Source organism: Amblyraja radiata, chromosome 7 (assembly GCF_010909765.2).
Source record: "Amblyraja radiata isolate CabotCenter1 chromosome 7, sAmbRad1.1.pri, whole genome shotgun sequence".
In the NCBI taxonomy this organism is placed as follows: Eukaryota; Metazoa; Chordata; class Chondrichthyes; order Rajiformes; family Rajidae; genus Amblyraja; species Amblyraja radiata.
In genome coordinates, this window is record NC_045962.1 from 74,476,806 (window position 1) to 74,487,934 (window position 11,129).

General features: G+C 43.2%; 1 protein-coding gene across 1 annotated transcript; it reads left to right on the forward strand.

Moving 5' to 3' along the window:
* The first annotated feature begins 618 nt into the window (after positions 1–618).
* Positions 619–10,274, forward strand: nifk (nucleolar protein interacting with the FHA domain of MKI67). Its single transcript, XM_033024812.1, has 6 exons — positions 619–889; positions 3,134–3,262; positions 4,649–4,757; positions 5,869–6,080; positions 7,827–7,892; positions 9,754–10,274. The coding sequence occupies exons 1-6, from the start codon at positions 758–760 to the stop codon at positions 9,958–9,960; spliced, it is 855 nt and encodes a 284-aa protein (XP_032880703.1). The 5' UTR covers positions 619–757; the 3' UTR covers positions 9,961–10,274.
* Positions 10,275–11,129: the final 855 nt, after the last annotated feature.

Sequence of the window (11,129 nt, forward strand, 5' to 3'; positions counted from 1 at the left end):
TAAATTTATTCCTATATTTTTTTTAGTTTAGCGGGCAAGTGGAACAAGCGTAGACTGGCATCTTGATCCGTATAGAAGAGTTATGACTATAATTAAAGGTTATCTAGTTGAAATAGACACACAATGCTGGAGTAACTCAATGGGACAGGCAGCATCTCTGGAGAGAAGGAATTGGTGACATTTTTTAATTAAGACCTTTCTTCGGACTGAGGGAGTGAGGGGAGAGGGAAACTAGAGATTTGGAAGGGTAAGGTGTGAAAACGACAGATCAAAACAGATGTTGAGCAAGGAAATGTAGAATGGTTCATTGTTGGCTGAGGGGAAGGTGAACTCTCCTTGTGTTGGAAGGAACTGCAGATGTGAAAGAAAGAACAGCAGATGCTGGTTTAAACCTGAGATAGACACAAAAAGCTGGAGTAAAAGCGGGACAGGCAGCATAACTGGAGAGAAGGAATGGATCTCTGGAGATTTGGGATGGGTGATGTCTCTGGTCGAGACCCATGCTCAGAAATGTTTCCTAAATTGCTGAAGATATCCAGTCAGTTCTGCTTTTCTGGATGGTAGGGGGAGGGGGAGGGGGGGGGGGCGAGATGATGCGAGGTCCTCCATCCAGTGGGGGGCGCGGTGGCGATGTTGGAGGCGCCCACTCTTGTCCCGCGTTGTCACCTTCTCGCCTCCCTCCTCGTGGGTCCAACTGGAGCGACAGGAGATCGGCCGCTCAGGGAACTCCGGCGGGACCGGCATCGGCATCGGGACCATGACCATGACAGAGGCGAAAGGTGCGGCGGCGGCCTCCGGCCGTGGTCGCGCCCAGCAATCGCTTTCCCTCGAGCCCACGCTGCAGAAAGAGTTTCAGCGGAAGGTGCAGGGGATGAAGAAGCGGCCGAAGGTGAGGGAGATCGAGAGGGGGACGGGATGCTTGAGGGTGGAGACGCCATTTGGGGGCCGTTTGTTCTCACGAGACCCGGCAGCGGACGGTTGACTGGTCAGTTGGCGGCGCGCGGGGGCCGTTGGGACCGACCCCCCCCCCCCCCCCCCCGCGCTCTATGGTCTTTGGTTGGGACACGCGCTGAACCCGGCGCGCGTGCACGACCGTGCGTGCTGACGTCAGCGGTCCGCGGGCGCGCGCCCGCCCCCGGGGAACCTTCCACGCGCCAGATTGAGACACAACTATCGGGTTGTTCAAGAAGGAACTGCAGATGCTGGAAAATCGAAGGTACACAAAGATGCTGGAGAAACTCAGCGGGTGCAGCAGCAGCATCTATGGAGCGAAGGAAATAGGTAACGTTTCGGGCCGAAACCCTTCTTCAGTCTGAATAGATGCTGCTGCACCCGCTGAGTTTCTCCAGCTTTTTTGTGTACCTTCGATTTTCCAGCGGCTGCAGTTCCTTCTTAAATGCTTGGAGTAAAACTCGCCGCGACAGACAGCATCGTAAAAGAGTCAGATGGCGTGGATACAGGCCCTTCGGATCAACCTGCCCACGCCAGTCAACCAAAGATGCTAGAGGAGCTCCTCCAGTATCTTTGGTCAACAGATTCCTCCATTTACAGAAGATAGACACTAAATACTCGGGTAACTCGGCTGTACAGGCAGCATCTCTGGAGAGAAGGAATGAGGGACGTTTCGGGTCGAGAATCTGCCCACACTGTGTCATCCATTCCTTTTCTCCAGAGATGCTGCCGGTCCCGCTGAGTTACTCCAACATTTTGTGTCTTATCTTCGGTGTAAACCAGTATCTACAGTTCCTTCCTACACATGTCCCATCGACTCTCGTCCCACCTGCCTGCGTTTGGTCCATATCCCTCCATGTCTTATCCATGTACCTGTCTAACTTTTTGAGTCTGAAGAAGGGTTTCGGCCCGAAACGTTGCCTATTTCCTTCGCTTCATAGATGCTGCTGCACCCGCTGAGTTTCTCCAGCATATTTGTGTACCTTTAACGTTCTTAAATGTTGGGATAGTCCCTGCCTCAACTACATCCTCTGGCAGCTTGTTCTATACACTCATCACCCTTTGTGTGAAAAAGGTACCCCTCTGATTCCTATTAAATCTTCATCCCCTCACCTTAAACATCTGGTCCTCGATTACCCTACTCTGGGCAGGAAACTCTGTGCGTCTACAAGATCTATTACTCTCATGATATTGTACACCTCTGTAATATCACCCCTCATCCTCCTGTGCTCCAAGGAATAGAGCCCCAGACTACTCGCCCTCTCCATGTAGCTCAGACCCTCGAGTCCTGATAACATCCTTGTGGTGACACATTAGGCACAGCTAGAGGACTATAACTTGGAGCAGCACCGTGGTGCAGCAGTAGAGCTGGGGTCGATCCTGACTACAGGTGCTGTCTATGTGGAGTTTGCACATTCTTCCATGACCTCATGGGTTTCCTCTGGGTCCTCTGCTTTCCGCCCACATTCCAAAAACGTGCAACCTTGTATGAATAAATGATAATTGTAGGTTAATTGGCTGCTGTAATTGCCCTATTGTGTCAGGTGGTCTGGCATAGATTTGGTGATCGATCGACGGTCAATATAAATTTGGTGGGCTGAAAGGCCAGTTACCTCGCTGTATCAATAAACTAAACTATAGTAACAAAGTGTCATGTAATCAAATGTTTTAAAGAATTGATTGTGATTGTGATTGTCAAATCTGAAAGTGTTTCTTAAAAGTTGATTTTTGCTTAGAATTCCCATGGCATTTGCAACCATTGGTGATAACCTTCTTCAATATTTGTTTAATATTGATGGAAGAAACAAAGAGAAATGTTCTGTTCCCTTTTATGGAAAAAAGAAAGTATGTTCAACTTAAATGTATTTGACAGTTCGCAAAGGTTTGCATTTCCTGCTGGCAGGCATATATTGAAGCTGCTGTGGAATTAAGAGCAATGATACCCTTATTCTCTGAATGTGCAATGTCTGGTGAATTATTAGTGCATCAGGCTGAAATGTTCCCACTCAATGGTTGACAACTTTTTCACAGATTTCTGGCAGTTTTGCATTGGAAAAGAATCTAATGGGAAAATTTTTGCTGCACCTTAATATCATTGCCATTCATTAATTCGGCATTCTAAAATGTGCTATGAAAAAAACTGAATTCTGCACGGACCTAATGTAAGTTTTTCTTCCATCAGCTTGTAAAGCTGACATCAGGTGTAATTTACTTGGGCCACATACCCAATGGATTCTTTGAACCACAGATCCGGAAATACTTCTCCCAATTTGGAACAGTTCGTCGTGTTCGACTTTCACGGAGCAAAAAGGTAATGGGGAAATGTATGAAACCGTAAACTTCTTAATTTCAATGCTGTTTGTGCCAGATCCAGATGAAAGATTAAGTATTTTTAAGATAATGATCGTTGAATGTCTACCAATTTGTATAAAGTGAAATTTATCATATTTTTCTACTTTTGGTCACACTGCTGTGATATTTTAAAGTTATGATGGTACAAATTGTATTACCGGAAATCTCTAGAGCAAGGATATGCTAAAAAAAAAAGCACAGAAAGTACACTTGGCAAAATACACACCTTTGAAATATTTAAGAAGGAACTGCAGATGCTGGAAAATCGAAGGTAGACAAAAATGCTGGAAAACTCAGCGGGTGAGGCAGCATCTATGGAGCGAAGGAAATAGGTGACGTTTCGAATCAAGACCCATCTTCAGTCTGAACACCTCTTGACGTTTCGAGTCAAGATCTATCTTCAGTCTGAACACCTCCAGACTCGAAATGTCGCCTATTTCCTTCACTCCATATATGCTGCCTCATCCGCTGAGTTTCTCCAGCATTTTTGTCTATCTTTGCAGGAAGAAAACTAATGAATATCGGAATATGCACAGAAAAATGCTGAAATAAATCAGTCATAATCTTAATAAATGGCGTAACAGCATGGGGACTTATTCCTGCTCCTCTATCTGATGTTAGTTGCATTTGCATTGTCTTCCCATAGACATGGTTTAGTTTAGATCAGGGGTCGGCAACCTTTGGCCCACGGCCTGAAACCTGAAATCATCCGGCCCGCGGCCCGCAGGGCGTATTTTTTTCCCCGTCGTCATCCGGCCCACAGACTTCCTTCCTCTCCAGTACCTCCCGGACCCGAGGCGCCCAGGCGCGATGACACAAGGACGCAAGGAGGTATGCGCTGGCTGCCATCGAACTCTGGCTGTACTGCATCCTGCGCAAAGCCGTCGGCACGGCCGTGCACCTTCTGTGTCTGGGCTTCACTGTTGGGATCGGGGTTGTCTATAGGCCGGGTACGAGTGAGTGTGAGTATTTGAGCCACCGCCTTCAGGACAGAGCCAAGGCAATGGACTGTAGTTTTGTGACGAATGAAACACATTTTGAGTTGAGGAAAAATAGGGACTGATAGAACAGAAAAGCTGAAGACTGTGGGACATTAAATGGCACGTGGTGACAGTACTAGATTAAAGAATTCTGGTTTTAATTTTCTTTTGTTGGTGATTTTCTCAACATACTGTAATTTAAATTATTTTTGAAATAAAGTGATAATTTATAACCTAACTGTCAACATGCAATCAAATCATTTTATAACTGATCAAAAGCATTTGATATCGCCTCTAATTAATACTGTGAATATTTTTGTGCAAAATTTGTAAAAATGCTGTTTTTTTTAACATTTTAAATCTAGAGTGGACAGAGCAAAGGATATGCTTTTGTGGAGTTTGAGTGTGATGAAGTTGCTAAAATTGTTGCAGAAACCATGAACAACTACTTATTTGGTGAAAGGCTCTTGAAATGTGAGTACTTTCCACTAAATAATTCAAAATGAGAATTATTGTACATCTCTTGTAAACGGAACACCTGCCATTTGCTTATTGAGAAGTTAATCTTGTTTGAATACTGGTACCAACTAGAAGTAACATTTCAGTCCTTCCACATCCTTTTTGGCATCGATTTCATGCTTTGGTAAAATCCTAAAAGCATAAAATAATTTCTATGTCATCATTTGTAAACCTGAACACTGCAGAGGGTATGAGTGGAGTAGGAATGTTGAATTCGGTCAATCTGTGCTTCATGTACTTTGTTGTTTTACATTACAGCAGTTAGATCAGGAGCTAAGCCTTTCATTTTGCAATGTCCACTCCCTTTCTGTAGTCTTGGAACATCTTTTTGCCAACCAAATTTGTGTCCAGGATTACTGCAGATCCACATATGAACCTTTCCAAGGAGGTTTCTGGCAACTTACAGCATTGAAATGGGCTTTATCAAAGTCATATAAAAGGGTTTTTTTCTGGCATTGAAGACTGGCACTTCTCACCCATTTTAATGTGGCCTGCACATCATTGTTCTGTAGTTTGAAGAAGGGTCTCGACCCAAAACGTCACCAATTGCCAATACCCTTTTCCTACATGGTGCCCCTCTGCAGAATCATTTGAAAACAATGGAAGCTTTCAATTTAGCAGTTTTTGGTCTCTTTAGCTTCTCCAAAATGTTGATAATGACGTTGCAAACCTATTATAGAGAATGGAATGATTGCAGTGGTCTCTACTTTTCAATCACTTGCTATGATGCACTGTTCTTGAAGGGAACTTGTTGCTGATGACATTCCCACAGTGCTAAGACATGTATAGTTTCATTATTTGGGCTCAGTAATGATAGATGATGAGAAACACATTTCTGATGTATGGATGGTGTGTGGCTTTAAAAATAATCTATAAGTGATGGTGTTTTCATGTGTTTGCCGAGTTTGTCATCTTGGGTAATAGACAGAGCAGGTTTATCAAGGGTCTCTGAAACAGATTATATATCTTTGCAATATTTTATCTTGATTAAAATGCCATGTCAATGCAAGATTTCCATACATTTAAAGGTAATAGTGAACATATTAGTAAATATTTTTATTCTTAGGTCAGGTTCTTCCGCCAGAAAAAGTACATCCACAACTTTTCAAAGGTTGTGAAAAAATGTTTAAGAAACCGACAAACCCAGCAGTTGCTCGTTACAACAAGAAACGAACCCCGGTACAACAGAAAGCTATGTCACAGAGACTCCTCATAAAAGAAAAACAGTTGCGAAAAAGACTTGCTGAGAAAGGAATTACCTATGATTTCCCTGGTTTTGTAAGTTTATTTGGTGATTAGTCATCTGTATGATAATTGAATCTTCTGATTACTAGAATGGTCAAATTTATGGCTGCCAGTTTTGTCACTTCTCTTTTTAATTTCAGTTCTTTTGTTGATTGAAGCCCTATCACAGAGCTTTTTTGGTGTGCTTTGTTATTAAATTTAGCTAAAGAAAGTGGACACTAAATGCTTGAGTAACTCAGCAAGTCAGGCAGCACCTCTAGAGAGCATGGATAGGTGACGTTACGGGTCGGAACCCTTCTTTAGACTGATGTGATTGGGGGGTGGCGGGTGGGTAGGAAGAAAGGAGTGAATGAAAGCTGGAAGAGTGCTCTCACTTCCCCCACCACAATCAGTCTGAAGAAGGGTCCTGACCTGGAACATCACCTGTGCATGTTTTCCAGAGATGCTGCCTGATCCGCTGAGTCACTCCAGCACTTTGTGTCTTTTTTTGTAAACCAGCATCTGCAGTAGCTGGTGTCTCCATTTAATATAGCTTCTGGGGATGGACAGCTTCTCATAATCATAATTTTAAACCTGTTATAGCCTGCAGCTTGTTTTCAATGTTCCATTTTAATTCATCAATACTGCAGTGTATTCTTGATACAGGTGCACAACCTTTTATCCGAAAGCCTTGGGACCAGACACTTCTCAGATTTCGGAATTTTTCGGATTTCCGAATGGAAGATTTTAAGCGTAGATTAGGTAGGTAGCGCGGGCGGCTTGAAAAGTCTGGAGCGGCTGCCTCCTCCCCGGAGACCGGGGAATCATTGTAAATCATTGCTTAAATGTTAGTCAGTTAGTTTGGAGGGATTTTATGTGGTGGGGGGGGTGAAGGGGGAAACTTTAATTCTTAGTCCCCTACCTGGTCGGAGAGGCGGGGAGCGGGCAATGCCTTACCGGGTCGCCGTGCAGTAAGCTCCGGAGCGCTGTGGCCGCCGACATACAACATCGCGGAGCTGGGGCTGCGGGCGTCCGGCCGTGGGCCACGCTGGATTTGGAGCGCCGCGCAGCCAGGGGTAGAGTTGCCGGGGTCGGAGCTACAACCGACGCCGCCCGCGGCCGGACGCCCGCAGCCCCAGCTCCGCGATGTTGGGAGTCGGCGGCCACAGCGCTCCGGAGCTTACTGCACGGCGACCCGGTAAGGCATTGCCCGCTCCCCGCCTCTCCGACCAGGTAGGGGACTAAGAATTAAAGTTTCCCCCTTCACCCCCCCTCCCCCCCCTTCACATAAAAGCCCTCCAAACTAACTGACTAACATTTAAGCAATGATTTACAGATGTTTAAGTGTCTCCCCGGTCTCTGGGGAGGAGGCAGCCGCTACAGTAGTACAGACCTGGGTTGACCGTGGGTCGTTTCGGGTCAAGTCTGGCGCCAAACGCGAGCTTTGGTGTGCAGACGACATCCTGGAAAAACTGTCCGGTTTTTGGAGCTTTTCGTTTTCCGGAATTCCGGATAAAAGGTTGTGCACCTGTACTATGTATTTTAAAATTAATTGTGGCTTTAGTCTTGAGGGAAAAATGTTTGTACACATTTGCATATATAATCAGTACAAAATATTTGCAGTTATGATAATCTGACCTGAAAATAAATATATTTTAAAAAATCACTTTTCTGAGATAGCTGTCAATAGGAAATTATTTACATTTTTTTTTAAAAACAGCTTCACGGTATGGAGCTTTATTTAATGAGCAATATTTAGTTGAATACCTAACGTGGAAGACTTGATATCTTATCCTTCAGGCTGCAACGGTGCCTAAAAAGAAGAAAAGAGTTTCTAGAAAATTGAATGATACAGTAAGCAGCCAGGTAAACTTAAATGTTTAATCAAAAACTATTAATGAATATTAAAATGTATCTGGTTTCCAGGTTATACTATAGCATAAGATAGACACAAAAAGCTGGAGTATCTCGGTGGGACATGCAGCATCTCTGGACAGAAGGAATGGGCGACGTTTTGGATCGAGACCCTTCTTCAGGCTCATACTATAGCATAGTATGAATTTTGAGAGTTTTTCCTTTACTGTGGATTATAGTGGTTGGATATATATTAAATCCTTTCATTGTCTTGATTACAATTTCCTTGAGAGAAAAAGAACACCGAAGAATCCTAGTGCCTGATGCCCATTATTGGGTCCTCTTTTCAGAGTCATCCTTCAAAACAAGTAGTTAATCTGGAAAGAGACAAATTGCTGGATTTGGATCAGTGGGTCAGGCAGCATCATTGGAGAACATGGGTAGGTGACGTTTCAGGTCGGGATCCTTCAGATCCTTCTTCTAGCTCCCGTGTTCTCCAGTTAATATGTAAGCTTAAGTGATCTCTCAACAAATATGTGAAATCCAGTTGATCAGTATCAATTCGGAATTGCAGCTGAGTTTCAAAGAGGGAATGCTCAGCTCTCAAAATTATAGTGACCAAAAATATTGCCAGCTTGAGAGCCATAGCCATGTATGTTTTTCAATGGGTTTCGGCGTTCTTTTTAAGTGTGTGATTACTTCCTCACTACTTTTTCAGGTAGAATGTTCCAGACCCACTCTGCTCACAGGATGTGGTGTAGGGGCGGATAATACGGGCCATTTCCCTAAGAACTAGGACAGTCCCAGTCAATATTGGGAAGGTCCCCTTTTAGGACAACCATATTATTCTTTCAGCTCTATGTGTTCCCCTTGCATATTTATTCCTCTAATTCCTGTTGACTATTTGGGGGCGTATTGTACAATTCCAACATAGTGATCATCCATGTTTTTTTCAGCTCTATCCATAAGGCTTTATTGGATGATCCCTCAGTAATTTTATCTTGAGCTTGTGCCTTGATCTAAATGAAAAATACATTAAGCTGCCAGTCCTGTCCCACCCTTAGCCATGTTTTTATAATGGCTATGACATCCCAGCCCCATGTACCTAACCGTGCCGTAAGTCCATTCACGTTACCCGTCAGTCCCTTACCTTGTAATAAATGCAATTTAATCCAATAACTTTTTGTCATTTCCCACCGTGCGCCTGCCTGTCTTGTCACTGAACTCACTGTGTTGATTTCAGTATCAACTTCCTGCTTCTCATCCACGTCTTTACTGCGTTAGATCCCATCCAATGCAATGTGGTTTACACTTTCCCTAGTGGCACTTGCAAGTCCTTCTGCCATGGTGCTGGTCTCCATAATACTCGCACTGATCACTTTTGCCCAAGGGAAGATCCCAATAGTCAAAAACTTTGAATCCCTGTTGCACATTTTAAACAAAATGGCCTGATGTTCATTGGTGGGATCATAGCCCAGCGAAGTTATGAGAAGGTGCCAGAAAGTTGTCGTCTGGCCTCTGCAAAACCACAACGGTACCACACTTGGCGAGTTTGATGAAGAAAGGGATTTATATGGAGAGAGCTATGTGTTCAGACTGGATGGATTACAGTTATTGATGAGTATACAAATGTTTATTTTGAAGTAACAACATCTCAGTTTGATATATTGGTTGCATTTTATGTTAATCAAACTTTATCGTGCACTAAATGTTGCATATATTATCTGTGCACTATGGACGCTTGATTGTAACCCTGTATTGTCTGACTGGACAGCATGCAAACAAAAGTTTTCCACTGTATCTCGGTACAGGAAACAATAATAAACTAAGCTAATCCATTGCTAATTGCTCTTTTTTAAAAACTTTTTTTCAGGATGAAACGCCTGTCTGCACGCCTGCTGTTATAAAACGACGCAAATCTGTAAAGGGCTTTAATGATACAGATGATGAAATCACATTCAAAGTACCATCCTCTGTAAATACTACTGCAAAGAAAACCAAATCAATTGTTTTTTCAGGTGTAAAAGTGAAAAAAACAAAGAAAATGGTGACTGTTAAAAGAAAAAATCTAGGCAATTAAAAGGAATTTGTAAAGAAGCCAGAGAAACCTAACAACGATTTATTGGGAAGATTGATGCCTCATTTTGTGGAAAGTGGTACTGAAACTTTTAATGAATCAGTAAGACAATTATTTACGGTGCCTTTGCTGTGTTGCTTGTTGTGCATAGAAAGTTAAAAAACTACATGTTTCAATTTTGTGATTACATTTTGCACTTCATATCCCAAAATTAAAATATTTTGTACAGTGATTGATTCAAAATGTTTTTTCTATCCATTAAAAATAATTGGACTACAGAAAGTCAACAAGTTTTCAATAAAAAATCATTACTTAAAGTGAGTATTTGAACTTAATCATTTAAAAAATTAGACTGGACTCAACTATGAGCAGAATAACATTCTGGTAACTTGGCTTGGATGAATTATGCCTTGTATGTGGAATTTCCATTTCCCTGAATACTCTTTACCTGCCTGTGCAAGTGCAGCCCAAAATGAAACCAAGCCTTTCAGGAATATGTAGCCCACCTGAATGAGCCTCTCTCCACCAAATCAAACATTCATTCCCTCCACAGCACTGTTTTGCAGTATTTGCCATTTACAAAATAAGTTGCAAGGATTTGCCAAGATCACTCTTGATAGCACCTCCCAAACTCACAAATGCTACCAGCAGGAGGACAAAAGTATAAAGTTATACCAAGGTATACCTGAAAATGAAACTAAAACAGAAAATGCTAGAAGTACTCAACGGGCCACATTTGTGGAAAGAGAAATGAGCAAACGATTTTGGCCAAAGTTTTAACTTGGTTTCGTTTAGAGTACAGGGTAGAAACAGGGCCTTCGACCCTCCGAGTCTACATCAACCAGCGATCAACGGTACACTAGCTCTATAATACACATTAGGTAGAATTTACAGAAGCCAATTAACCTACAAATCCAAATGTCTTTGGAATGTGGGAGGAAACCGGAAGACCTGGAGAAAACCCACAATCACGGGGAGAATGTGCAAACCCATATAGACAGCACCTGTCGTGTTCAAAAGGGAACTGCAGATGCTGGAATATCGAAGGTACACAAAATTGCTGGGGAAACTCAGCGGGTGCAGCAGCATCTATGGAGCGAAGGAAATAGGCGACGTTTCGGGCCGAAACCCTTCTTCAGACCACCTGTCGTCAGGATTGAATCCGGGTCTCT

Excerpts from the sequence above, each read along its gene's own strand:
- nifk (XM_033024812.1), top strand. The coding sequence starts at position 758 with ATGACCATGACAGAGGCGAAAGGTGCGGCGGCGGCCTCCGGCCGTGGT. Across the intron at positions 3,263-4,648 it reads GACTTTCACGGAGCAAAAAG|AGTGGACAGAGCAAAGGATA; the intron begins GTAATGGGGAAA and ends TTTTAAATCTAG. Across the intron at positions 4,758-5,868 it reads TGGTGAAAGGCTCTTGAAAT|GTCAGGTTCTTCCGCCAGAA; the intron begins GTGAGTACTTTC and ends TTTTATTCTTAG.